Source organism: Pseudomyrmex gracilis, unplaced genomic scaffold (genome assembly GCF_002006095.1).
Source record: "Pseudomyrmex gracilis isolate BER0280 unplaced genomic scaffold, ASM200609v1 scaffold_101, whole genome shotgun sequence".
NCBI classification, from domain to species: domain Eukaryota; kingdom Metazoa; phylum Arthropoda; class Insecta; order Hymenoptera; family Formicidae; genus Pseudomyrmex; species Pseudomyrmex gracilis.
Window position 1 is genome coordinate 99,476 of NW_018020685.1, and position 14,588 is coordinate 114,063.

General features: G+C 39.1%; 2 protein-coding genes across 2 annotated transcripts in view; one reads left to right on the plus strand and one right to left on the minus strand.

The window, feature by feature from the left end:
• The window catches only part of LOC109855905 (KH domain-containing protein akap-1), a 156,290-nt gene that overhangs the window by 19,762 nt on the left and 121,940 nt on the right, over window positions 1-14,588 (minus strand). The window lies entirely within an intron of this gene.
• LOC109855903 (nuclear hormone receptor E75-like) overlaps window positions 10,689-14,588 on the plus strand; it is a 79,321-nt gene continuing 75,421 nt past the window's right edge. The window contains exon 1 of the mRNA XM_020430608.1: window positions 10,689-11,023. Within this exon, the coding sequence (XP_020286197.1) occupies window positions 10,831-11,023 (193 nt within the window). The 5' untranslated portion in view covers window positions 10,689-10,830. The remainder of the gene's footprint in view (window positions 11,024-14,588) is intronic.

Below are 14,588 nucleotides of genomic sequence, written 5' to 3' on the forward strand. Positions count from 1 at the left end.
CACAGTTTATTCCACCAACGATCCGTCTAGACAGACACCCTCCACCTAGAAACCTACCATCTTTTCCCTTTGGCCTCAGGCTTCGCTAATGTCTTCGTAAATGCATTCGCGTATCATCGACCCTTCATCGCCGACTACATATAACTTCCTTCCATCTCTTTCATCATTATCACTGTATTATTATTCGATTTTCGCGAAATTCTAGTCAAGATAAAAGAAAAAAAACATTTGATTTTTTTTTTATATATTTTATTGGCCACACAAGTCAATCAATTTTTTATGAGGATTTACATGCCAAAATATTTTCACTATTTTATGTTATATTTTTCTATGTGTGTGTTTGTAAGATTTATGTCTTCTTCTGCACGAGAAAGAACATAAACATTGAAAAAAAAAAATTCTTTTTCCTACTCCATCAACTCTATAAATTCTACGAACTCAGCCATTGCTGTAGATCGGAATATTATCGGAATTCACATACATAGATGTAGACAATGACAGGTTTGCTGGAGAGGAAAGAAATTCTCTTTGATAAATTGTTCAGTACGCGTCCTGTTCTACGCTATATCTCATGCATAATCAAAGAATGTAAATGGTAATTTAGATACGAAAGTTTTTTTTACTCGTTTGTTTCTAATTTATTTCCTCATTTTACTGTACTGAGATCTCGATTAATTTTGCAGTGCGATTATAATAATTTTTCACTGTTATTTGTTAGAAATTTCTAATTTCTAATTTCCCGGACGCGGAAAGCAGGGTGGAAAAGACAGAGACACTGGAGAAGGCAAAGAGGAAGGCGAAAGAGAGGTGTGGGGTCGAACACTCGAGTGGTTCTGTCTGTGCAAAAGCCTCGGCCGCGTTTCAATGTGAGAGTGCAGACAGGAAGGGGTGAGCAACCCCTCGGCGTCTGGCGCATAGGCGTAGTGCATCGTGTATACAGTCGGGTAGTGACCGGGTCAATGATACCCTATACGAGAATAAACTTTTTTCTACACCTATCGATTCACACTACAAACGCAGGTGCATTTTCTTATACGATGAGAAAAATATAATTGGATTTAATTATATATTGCAAAATATTTGTAATTTCTTTTATGATATTAAATGCGAAAAAAAAATTAATTCTTTCCTATACGTGCATTTAAAAAAGAGAAAACAAATCAATCTTTTTTCAGATTCTAACTTTTTTAATTTAGAATTCCTTTTGATCTTTATTATAAATCACCCTATTATTGTGCATAAAGGTTGTATATTTACATGGACACTCTCTATATAAACATTATATTTTGCAAACATCTTAACAACTTCAATTTGTTTTTTTAATTGAATTTATTTCACGTAGTAAAATATATGTAAAAAAAATAATGTGTCTCATCAGTTCGATGATTGAATTGATTGATTTGTTCTGAAATTCAAAAACGTACAAATTCAAACCAACTCTCTCAGTAAAGCGAATTGATATGCTATCAAAATTCGTACATCTTGACATGTGAATCTTTTGTTCTTGAGCAAAGCCGTTTACATCCGCACTGAAGGGTAGTTCCGGCAAGAGAGGGGGTGATTCGCGTCTAGGTGAGGTCCGTCGCTGCGCGCGCATCCACGATGCAGCGGAGGTCATCCACCTGAAAGGTCGGGGTCATACTCTTGGTCGTCGCCGTTTGTGAGAGAGGGAATGAGGGAATTATATCCCCGCGCGGGGGTGGCTGTCGTGCGCGATCGGCGAGTCTGTGTATGTATGAGCCTGCCTGGTTATCGCCATAGCAACCCCCGCGTGCAGTCAAGGCTAGACCATCAGGTCTTTTGCGAGGGTGTGCAGCACATTGTGCGCCATCGTTTCGAGACTTCGATAGAGGGATGAGAGGGAGAAAAGGCGACAAAAGCATTTCGTAGCGGAACGTCAGATCACCGCCGCCGCGGCGCTTTCCGTAACAAATCCGGTCGTGTCATCCATCAAGACGCCACGTTACCATGAGCTCGTTGCATTCGCTTTCTGGTAAAATTTCCGCTGCAGACGCCAAAGTGCCGCAATCAATTACACTCAGACATCTCATTGATATTCATGTTCCACATCGGCGACATAATTATATCCTTCTTAGCAATATTATGCCACGACATAAAGATTAGTTGTACGTAAATGAACGTAATCTTGATACTGCATTTCGAACCATTAATTAGCAGCCAGTTGTCGTCGTGCGATTGCAGATAATGATATGACAATTCGCGTGCGCAATTTCCAGCGAATTATTTGTTGCGCTATCGTCCACGGTATCTAAAAAAAAACGTCATCCAAACAGGGAGTAGTGCACAAGGGTGGAATTACGCTAACTTTGTGGTGGGAAGGGTCAATTCGGCGCCGTTTCGTCAACACGCAATTCGCACGCAAACTTATTGTTCGCGAAGTAAAAGAAAGAAAAAATATACTTACTTCAGAAAATGTTATAATAGGTTTGGTTTTTACATATATATATTTATATACAATATATAAATACACACACACACATTATGTAATTTCTAAAAAGAAGTTTCTATATCACTTTAAAAGAACAAATAGCTTTGTTAATTCTCTTTTTATCGATAGTTTTTTATTAATCTTAGAAATATCTGTAAAAAAGAACTTTGATTTTGGAAATTATTTAACATCTGCATTTCCGCCAGCAGATTATGATTTCTTTATTTCGCCAAACGAGATGTTCATTTCGTCGTTGTTTTTGCAAGCTATCAAAGCAGCTCTTTGATAAGAAGTAATGTCAAAACAAAATGCGATATCATAGTATCACGAGATTTGAGAAAGTAAAGTTCTGCACAAACGTCATCTTGTCGTAGGTCAGCACTTTACGTAAATTTTGCTGATAAATACTTTGTAATTCCGATGTGTGCTAGTGTTCTAATAATAAATTATAAACTGAACAAGACGTTACTGTTATATATAATTTATATAAACAAACAATTTAAACGTTACGACCATTTTCCAACTATTAATTCCAAAACAATAATTTTTTATGTTTCGAATTCACAAAAATTCCTCTTCAGACAAAATGTCCACGCAAAATAAGGAAATAAATTAAAACACAAGAAATTATGTTTGAATTGCGCAAAATACATATATATGTTAACGCTCGCTTATCCGTAATGCTTTATACCTCCCAATTCCAATTACAAAGACTGTAACTTATAATTAAATTCAAATTTAAATTATGACACAGTTAATCTTATAATATATAAAAACAAAGATTTATAAATCGCAAACAAATCCAAGCTCAGATAAAACACGGACCGAAGACGCAACGTTACTGTTATCTCTTTCTTTCTCTCCAGTAAAACAAGAAAAATAAAAGTTTTGAAATATCGCAGCTCAGCTTCCTCGTCTGGTCGCCGCAAGTACGTGCAAGTAAACTTGGAAAAAGTTTATCGTATTGGCTAAAATTATGCCGAAAAACAAGTTAATATATTTTGTATATGTTACAAGTATCTTTCAAAGTTAAATTGTATGTAGCAAATAAGACGCAGTTACGTATAATGAGAGAGATAATAGTTACTTAAAACAGATGAAGGTCACGAGGTTAAAGAAACAAAAACAGTGATATAAAATGCATTCATGTCTGCAAGATACGATATCAGTCGGGCCGTCCTCTAACCGTCCGCGTGCTCTGTTCAATGTTAACACAAATTATCGCAGGTGATACGATACGGCTTACACCGACGTCTATATGGCGCGATACGGTTTCGTAATCGCGCCGAGCGATTATTTATTTTTCCCGTTAGCATTTTTCATCAGACTTATGTCTGGATGTCGACTTATCCCAAGATTATCTTACTCATCGCTCAATCCGTCATAAATTCATTTCGATTGATGACGTGCAAAAACTGATGCACGTGAGACAACAGTACAGGGGATTACTACTGCTGTTACTACCGCTACTACTACATTAAAAAACCGGCCAATTGAAGAGAAAGATTTTAAGAATGATTCATCCTTTGCACTTTGCAAATAGTTGCATTTTGTCTCGATATGCGATTGATAAGTGAAAAACAGGTGTTACACTTTGCTTTACTGAAATCGGACAAGACAGTTTGGTCAGGTCATGGTTCGTTATCAGTCAGTCGAAAACTCTTATCAGTATTTCAGCGACATACTTTCCTCATGTTAATCACGTTTTATCAATGCACGAGTCAATTTCGATTTTTTATCCTCGTATTAAAAATATATATCTTATCTATATTTCATTTAATTTAAATATCTCTCGGTCTCAGATGAAGATTTCGACCGAATGTTAAAATTTATTATGCGAAAATTTCGACCGCATAAAATAAACAAAGTAAACGTACAAAGTTCAATGCCAAGGTGCGTCTCTTGGCGATTTTTTCAATACATTTATCTTGTTTCGCGTATAAAGCAGCTTGTTACAGTAATCAATCGCAAATCAAATAATGATGTAACACATGTTCATTTCTAGCGTAGTTATTTTTGTGCGCACATGTTTTCTTTTAAAGATAAATCTCACGCGCTTTCTCGAATCATTATGTTCGTACGGAATAAGATACTTTCTATTTACTGATAACAAGGATAAAAACAGATACGTATCGCACAAGTAATTGTAGCGAAAGCAACAGATTATTTCTCTCCCACCTAAAACTTATATCTTCAATAATACACAATAATTGTACTTTGTTATCGTAAAAAAAATCAAGAGAGAGATTTGTATTAAAATTGACTCGTCTCACGTTGAAAGGGAATCTTATTGCGTAATTTTTAATCTCACATTAAAAAGAAAATTGTACTGCGTAAGTTTTTTTGGTGTGAACACGTGTTTAATAATAAAAAAAAATCACCGAAATTTTGAAATCCTAGATAACCTTGTATCAACTCTCCGATTTTGGCGGTGTGGCGATGCTTTTTATCTCTCAAAGGAATTAATCTCACTTCGTTATCGAAGTTTCAACATTTAATTTTGCCACATTAAACAATGTCGAGTGGTTCTTTTTTTCCTGTTTGATTTTCAAAGACGATACGAGATCGCGGATCCACTTTTTTTTTTTTTTTTTTTTTTTTTAATCGAATCCAAGAACGATTAATTCAGACGAAGTGAAGGATAATTTTATCCGGATCGGCCACATGTAAATGACTCGTTTAGAGAAAGAAAAGGTCTAGGTAGCTAGGGCCCACGGAGAGCTAGGTCGCTAACTCTAAGGGCCCTGAACAAAGACTCCCCCCCTCTTCTGCTGGCGGGCGCGCGCGCGATTCTCATATGAAGGTCACTAGTTCAACGGCGTCCATATGCATGCAGTGTGCTCCTTCCCGAAGGCCGTTTCACTTTCGTCGAAGGTGACCAAAAACCGTTTCGGTCGGCAGCAACTGTACATGTCTTTCTCGCAGTCTCCCTCTTCCTACCTCCCCTCTTTGCTCGCTACGGTTTGCCACGATCCACTTGCACTTTCGATCAGGTTCAAGGCTAAGAAAGAATAAGACAGAGAATTTGCTTGTTTGCTCCGAGTCAAGCCAAGCTGGATTGTGAAAAGAAGAAAAACTCAGCGTGCGTGTGCGTAAGTAGGTCACAGTATCACGCACCTCAATGCGTTCGTACCTTCGCACGTGTATGTACTTAAACCTAATCTTTAGGTTTAAGGAAGCCTTCCGGATAAGAAACAGAATTAAATTTAACCTGAATCCAATCACAAACTTGACCGATAACCCACATAGTTGCGGTATATTTACTACACTCAATCTTTATCTCTAACGCATAGGTTCATATTGTTAAATTTCATTATCAGTTGTAGATCAAATAAGATTCGAATTTTGTAATCGAGCATATCTGTGGGTTTCTTACCGTTTGGATTTAAAAGCTCGGAAAACGATACGCGTCCGATATCTCGTGTTCTCGGTAGATAGATTATAACCGCGCCGGTTTCTCCAACGGGCTGGCGTTACCGGGTGATAGCGATGAAAGTCAAAGCTGGTTTGTCACGATTCGCGCAAAGAGAAACAAAGTTTCACTTTCTTGAGCGGCTCTCACATTCGCTCTCAACGTTCGCCGACCTCGTGCCGACTTTTCATGGACCTCGTTGATCGTGCGATCCGGTTTCTAAAACTCTCGCCGACGCGACTCACTTTCGTTAGGTGATCGCTATTGGCGCTTTTTAACGGAGAACGAAAGTGGAGAACGATTTTTAGATACGCGCGCGCGCGCGCGTTCTGTAGGTCGACGAACTGTAGATTCTTACAAATAACATTCGATAATTGCAAAGTCATTTCGATGTATTCTCGTAAATCTTCGAAATTTGACTTTGTTAAGATCTGAATTCTCGATAATTTAAAAGGTAAGACACTTAGTTTAGAAGCAAAAGTACAATCTATGAAAGTCACATTCGTGATCTTCAAATCTCAAAAGAATGATGTATTATTGCTAATCCAATTATGGCTTTAACCGTTCGATGATGACTACGATGGCCCTATGATGGCCGTGTGTGTGTGTGTGTGTGTGTGTGTGTGTAATATTGAGAATATGTGTTAAGACGAGAATGTGGTATATAAGGACAGAGCGAGAGACTGGTTCAAGTTCACATAGCTGCGGGACTTCAGTGGAGGTTCGAGATGACGGAGAAAGCTTTCCTTGTTCGTAACACATCGATATACGACGTAAAATAAATATTCATAGAACATTTATATTTCATGTAAAATAATAATTTTCTACAATTTTTGTGTAACTTAAAATTCAGTTTTAATTTGAAATCTTACGCAAATATTTACGATATTGTTTTTTAATAGACAAATGTTAGTATTGAAGTAAAAAAACAAGAATTCTAAAGATATAATTAAAAAATGACTAGAATCTCACTATAATTTTTTTTTTATTACACTATACCTCACATATCTCTATCCTCTTCTTATCCGTGTTATAGAGATTGTTCTATATTTAATTTTCTCTATATGTAAACAATTGTTCTGGCATCTTGCCTCATCTTATATTCCGCGTTTATTTCTTATAAATATTTATTCATATATCCACATCGCCCGTCTTTCATCATCGCCCGATAACCATCTCTTTTCGTCATTGAAACCCTCCCTGCCGTCAATAGTTCTCTATTCTCTAACTCATGCGTGCTACACAACGTGCGTCTTGTCCCTAACCTAATACAACAGAGTCGCGCTGAGCCACATCACGATGCGACCGCGCGTTCAGACCGGTTTGATGATTCAGGTTCATCTAGATCTAAACAACTACGACTCCGACTACGTAATACGCTACCCGTGTCTTCTTTCGTACCTACGACAATAACATGGTACTTATGTACTTCCTCGTGAGAATAGTTTTAAAATATGTCGCACGCGAAGACACGTTTCAGTATTCTCCACCGAAGAATCACAGACACACAAAATTTAAGCTTGTCTCGAAACTTGATATCTGCATAAAAAAAAAGTCCCCCTTTGTGTTGACAGAAATTTGCAGCTAGCTATGTACAACGGTAATTGATTTGGGGAAGGTCCGAATTTGGTACGGAATGAATTTTTAATGTTTCACATTTGCTTATTTTTTTTTTTTTTTTATCTTACACTATTTTGCATTCCCGTTTAAGTTACATTTGTCAAGTATCAAATTAGAGGAATCAAAGGTTTTATAAATTACGCGCGCATAATCGCACAGATAAAGTGCAACGTGATCGAGAGATCGACAGAATTTCAAAAGAACTTCTTTCTTTTTTCGGCATATTCACGTCGCGAATCAACGTTTCGTTCCCCACCAAAATTCAAGTTGCAAAACGAGTTGCAACGTCGTGGATAAACGAGAGCCGCAAGAATTGCACTCTTAAAGATTTTTGCCAATACTTATTCGAAAAAAAGAACAACCTTGACCTTCGTCGAATCGACCTAGAACACCACCGGTAAATTTACCGTCTAGAGGGATTCTTGGTCGAAATTCAGAAGGGGTTTAATGTGCTCGCACCATTATACTTATTATATCCTATTCTTCTGCGGCGCGACTCGAAGGGGAACCCGTCTTAGAAATTACGGCTCGTCCTAAGAATAGAGAGACACGACGGACGTCGCTGCGCCGATGCATGTCCGGTTTAGTTCGGTGTGACGAAAAGTGGAATCGAACATAAGGTTTAACCCTTTAGCGGCTCTTTCATAGCGCGCTCGGTTTCAGGAGTGAATCCTTTATGTAGAGTTTTGTCGTGGTTAAAGAGCGGATCTCGTTTTAATCCTAAAATACAATATGCTCTACATCCACGTACATAAATACATTCACATTTAATTATTTCGGCTTACGTCTAAGCAACTTATCTATCTATCTCTTTCTAACTTATCCGTTTAAAATAATATCTGAAAAAGTTTTAAAAGTCTCTAAAGCTTGATGTTAGATTTTGTCTTTCTGAACTATATTTGTTGTTTATTTTTTTTCTAAAAGTTTCAGCATCACTTATTGTGTTCCCCAATCGTAAATTTTACATATTAAATAGAACTTATAAATCTTCTCTTTAAATACTCGGCTCACAAACGTATAATGTAAACGCGTTCAGAGATATATATATATATATGTAACGGATTTACGAAATATTTACGATGTTTATAAAATATTGAATATAGCGGTGGAAAACAGTTACACGAATAATCTTGGGAGCGCTCTTTGCTAGGTACGCCATTGCACCGAGATAGATGGACGGTTATAGCGAGTGCGTCGAAGCGGGATGCGGGGGCTGATCGATAAAAGCGGCAGTCGAGTTCACAAGCCTCATTCAAGGACAAGGCCATGTGATAGCAGACGCGCAACCGCGGCGCGCACCGAACCACCCCTGCCTATCGCTGCCACAGGGGCGGATTAACGTACGGTGTGTGCCCCTCTAAATAAAAAATCCACTCTTGAGTAGCTCGCGCGACAGTTCCGTCTGAACGCATTTGCATTTGAAAAAATGTCGTCAAAAAAAGATAAGTTGAACGATGTCTTTCTCTCATTTTCTTTGACTCACTTTTCCAAAGCTAATATATAAGAGAGCTCATACTTCTAACGAGTTACAAAATTGCATGACAGTCCGTCTCTACGGATTTAATATATTAATATGATACCTTATGTAAACTTGCATACGTGAGGGATTATTCTGGCTGTGTGAACAGAGGTAAGGGGGTTGTAGCCCAGGCATCGCGTCTCGCGCGTACGGAAGGAAGAGCAGCCACGAGTGGCGAAGTGCCATAGCGGCGAGAAGGAGGCGGATGAAGGGCGAAGACGAAGAAGGGAGAGCATGTTACATACGTCTCGTTTGGTGTGTGGGGTCGTATCACGCGGGCAGCCGCTTTATATACGCGCGCACGGATAGCAGCACGCCGACACATCGAACGCTATAGGTCGAGAGCGTGCACGCTTTTGCTTGCCAGCGGCTATAGGCTGCCCGTAAGGACGAAAAAGAGAGAGCGAGAGAGAGCGAGAGAGAGGAGACCGGATCGGAAGAGAGGGAGAACGCGGCGCGAGAGGGAAAGAGATGACATTGCCCGCCGCGCTTATGCACCACTGAATTCACCGCGACCGGCACACTCTCACTTTCGCCGGCGCCGATGACGGTTCTCGGCCTCGTCGGCTCGTTGCCGTCAGGAGCGTTGTGCACCAGCAATCGCGCATACGTAAATTACCGCTACGCGCGCTTTTTCTTTTTATTCGCACGCGGTTTTTCCGCATTTGATATCGGCTGTCCATCAGTGGTGGACCAGATAGCGCACGCGTTTGAAGGCGCCGTCGGCGCGCGACCACGTGATAACGTTCTCCATCGGGACGTCGTCGTTGTCATCAGAGACGACGTGTCGCGCGACTCGGACGTTAGCGCCTTGTTTTGACAGCGTGATTACCAAAGGCTCGCGCGACGGGGGTTGACGTTCGCCTTTGTGTCGACGATAGACCGTAGACGCAGAGGCGGGTTCGTCTCTCTCGCTCTGACGCGCACGAGGGCGAGAGACGGGAAACCGTGAGTGGGGCAGAGTGGCGCGCTGGGAGGGAAACGAGAAAGTGGTGGGTGCGTAGGTGGTAGAAGAGAGGGGAAGATCGGTGCTGACTCGTGAGGGACGACGCGTGTGCCGAAGACTGTTGTTTTCGGTGGAACTGCTAAGAAACGTTCATTCAAACGATCGACGTCTCCGAAACGCGCATACTCTGTCTTTCTGTCATCTCGCGCGACTCGCGCTTCGAGCGATCGGTATCGGGAACGTGGCGAACCTTCGCGGGCACCTGCCACGCGCTAGTGAGAGACATTGACCGTGACACTCGATACAACCGGCGGGAGGAATGCGTACGAGAGAGACAGACTCGTATGTGAGACTCTATCAAGTCCAAATGAGGTGGATTCTAATGAACGACGAAAAGGATAGAGTGAAGTGAATTTGCAAAAAATATAATTTGCAGTGTTCTTTAAACTTGATTTTTTTTTTATGTTTGACGAAGTTAAAGGGAGAAAATAGTGTGTTCGTGACTAAAGGTGACTGAACCAGAGTGTTTTCTCTTAGATTAGATTCAATCGACAAATTAATAACAGGGAAAACGTGTAATGCATGGGTGACTAATCAGAGAGATACTTCGTCACAAAATCAGTGCATTGACTTTTTTCTTCAGTGCGTCGTATCCACGTGTTACGTGAGTGAAGTGGACACGCACAACTTAACTCTCGAGAGTGTTGTCTTTCGCGTGATTTTCGTGCAACCCGCGACCGCGCGGGTTTTCTGTAACGAAGGTGGCTCACACAGCTCGAGACAGGGCCGCCGAACTGCAGGCGGAAGTACGCAGCGCCATAAGGGTGCTGCATGGCTGGTGCCCCCGACCACCGCAGGGGCACGCGCGGGGCGAAACGGTGCTGATGTCACCGCAGTCCCAGATACGCGGCAATCACGGAAGAAACGGTGGTCCGCCTCCGCCGCCACCTGCTACAGTCGTGGTCAGTTCGACCTCCAGCATGAGACCGCCACCGCCACCGCCGCCTCCCAGAGCGAGGACATCCAACGAAAATAAGGGTCATCACGAGGAGCCTACCAGTTCTATTCCTGATCTCGGTGAGTCCGTCTCTGTTCAACTTTATTACATATATTTAAAAACACATCTAGTCAAGCAGATTAATTAAATGTCTTGTACAAAGAACAAACCGCATGTTCGTTTTCTCTCTTTCTCTCTCTCTCTCTCTCTCTCTCGTTTCTTTCTGTACATAAATGATTTTCACCAGTTGTCAAGCAGTTGATACAGGTTTCGTGAATACATTGCGTTTTGTTTACGACGAAGTGGATTTATGCACTGCTTCGTGACGCAAGTAATAAAATCATCAGTTCAAAAAAGTGATTCAAGAAAAGTTTATGGAATAAAACTAAAAATTGAAATTTATGTATCACCGGAATGCAACATGCGGCTATAAATTTCGTAAAGTCGTCTGGTTAAATGTAAACGCAGCATTCTTTTGCACATCACCGATCTCTTGTTTGACTTCGCAGAACTGTTTTGTATTCCAAATGAGATGACTACGTTTACGTTGATAGAGTTCATTAACGATAAGTCCTGCTAAGCGTCATTGCCTGTTTGTCTCATTGTCAGTTGGAGACATGAGAATGAACGAAGTGAGAAAAACGGTAAAGAAAAGATGACGATAAAAAAAGAAATTATATTACAAAGCCGAAATATATATGTATAATAAAAATAACTGAGAGAGAGAGAGAGAAAATAAACATGAATATTATCTTCCTTGATGCTTTAATCCCGGAACACGATGTGTCCTCGTAAACGAGGTAGTGAATGATCAAGGTTGTCTGTGGCGAAAGGATTGTACCGCACGTGTATTTCTTTTATATTCCGTGTTACCGCCAGCGCGAGCGACTTTTTTTTTTTGCAAAAGAAATCAACACCCGCATCTATAAGAATCGGAACTCGGTAAAGTTCGGAGGATACTGGCGGCTATGACATCTACGATCTATGTTAATCGGTGACGAAGGGGAAAAAAAAAAAACAAAAAGAGAAGCAAACTTTCCAAATCGCTTTTCTAAGTATAAATTTGATGGTGACGCAAAGCGCGACCTTGACCGTGAAAAAAATATATCGAAAAATATCCCGAAAGACGTCCGGACATACGGATATTGTTGCAGCAAATCAACATTCTTATCTATACGAGGAGACACGTAATCAAACCCAATCGCATGGAAATTATTCAAGCTGCACGCTAGACCGATCGAGAAATTGAAGGTCTAGATACAAGGACAACAGCGGCTTCCTTTTTTTTTTTTTTTTCAGGAATGAGTTATTAGGACCAAGGTCGATATGAGTGATGAAAGTTCGAATCAATCGCGCTCTATTATAATAATAATAAAATTAAAAAACATGGAAATCTATGTACCTATATGTACACGCGCTTTCGATTTCATACTTATTGAATGTTAATTCTAATGTGCACAATATTCACGCACATAAGTGCACATGAGTTTAGCAAACTCGTCGCCGATTCACAATACACAATCTCCATTATTCCTCATCGCCGATGAATCGATGGATGACTGATAAACAACGTCCACGACGTGCAATTGTAAAAATATCTTGATCTTGAACGAGGCCGCACGCTATCATGGTAACGACGTGTACGATAACAAGAAATGATTTTGTGACCGACTCTGAGAGCGAGAGAAAGAGTGAGAAAGAGAAAGAGAGAATATGATTATAAAAGAAATTATATATATTGCTGCAAGATCATGTCATTTTCTATCTTTTTTGTTGTCCAAAGTACAGTCACGCGATTTTACAATACACTTCGTATTTTCATGAGTACTTAGAAAACAAAAAAAAACACATTAAAAATATTTATTTTTCAAAAAAAGAAAAACCACATTATTGAGAATAAGAAATTTCTGACAGACGAAAGAATAGAATTACCGTTGATCCCGAGTAGGTCAGGTCGTTATGTTTGAAAATAGTCTGCATCTTATCGACGCTCAGTATTATCTTCTGGAGTCCAAGGCGAGTCAGTAACGTGACGATTAGTGTGCCATCGTATATTTCGACACAGACTGATGATGGGACAAAAGAATTTTTCCATTGGATAGGAAACCTTTCGTCTGTAAAAGATAAATATTCTTATTTGTTTTCTCGTATCTGCTCCTAGACCTAAATAATCTTTGTGATTATGCTCTTGCTAAGTGTTTTTAAAGATTAAAATAATTAGTTTCTTCAGTGTTAAGTTATATAAATGTTGTTTGTGGTCAAACAATATTTTGCTACGATAAAACTGTTACTTTTCCATTTGTATATTAAAAGTTCTTGTATTTTCTACGCGATAAAAAAGCATTACATAAATGATATAGAAACGTTATAGAAACTGAGACAAACAGTCCTAGTCAAACGTCTGAATATTAATTTCGAAGGGTGTGCACGTTGCTGCATTCCGCAACGTGTACCATGGACGCAGACACCCTTCAGCCAAGGTCTGTCTGTGTTTGTATGTGTGTGTTTGACTTTCGAGTACGCGCGCGCAACATGTGTGCGTCAAGTGCCTGCGTGTGGTATGCCCTATGATAAGAAAGGCAAACACAGTTGGGACCTAAAGTCCCAACTCCCTATCTTCGGGTCCTATGGGAAAGAATATATGTATATGTGTGCTTGTCTTTTTTTCCTTAAAAACAAGTTGATAGACTGCTAAGTCAACTTTTCTTCTGTCGATCCCGGCTTTTAATAAAATTTTGAAAATTCGTTAAACGCATTATTTCTTTCTGATTTTTTCTTTATTGTAAAATAAAGTAACACAATTGGAACAGTAAAACCAGTTTATGAAAGATAAATTTGTTGCAAATTAACTTTTTTTATATAAATTGCGCATTTTTCTCTTGTGTTTAACTTTTAATAAATTAAATTAAATTTTTCATTGATTAAAGCTTTGTTGTTTTACAAAGAAGCACTTACAAGAAGCACTAAAAATATTTGTACAAAAAACTGTGTAACTTGTTTAGAAAAGTTTTTCATAAAACTTTTTAGTTATTGGATCTACTAATATCTCTCAAGTACGTTCGTTCTGAGCCTGATTTTCCTGTTGACGATAACAGCTCAGAATTTCGAACAGATTTAAGCGATTACATTTTTTTGTTTATTACGATTATAAATGATTATGACTGTATATATGTGACATAAGATTTTTACATTTTATCGCAATAATAACTTTTCTTATCAGTGTGCAAATTAAAAAATCAAACAATAAAACAATAAAACGTTACATAACATATAAAACTTAATTTTCTTCTCAGTTTATTTTTTCGGAAATTATAATAAAATATGCAACATAAAGTTGTAGGTGGGAAAAAATTCCGCTTCTAGTCAAGGTTGATTGAAACAATCGTGTTTTACATTTAATTCTTGAGCATAGCAAATTATGTAATCAATTATATATAAAAAAAAATGTACGAACATATCGTTTCGGACTCTGTTCGAAGATTTAATGTTTATCTTTCTGCATAATGTAACATTTACACAAATTTGCGCGAAATAAAAGCAGCATATCAAAGAGTCTGTCAAATATATATACACACATGCGTGCGCGCGTCGAATTTATTCAGTGTCAAAAAAATAGAAAGAGTGGAAAGAGAAGAAGGTGGTGGA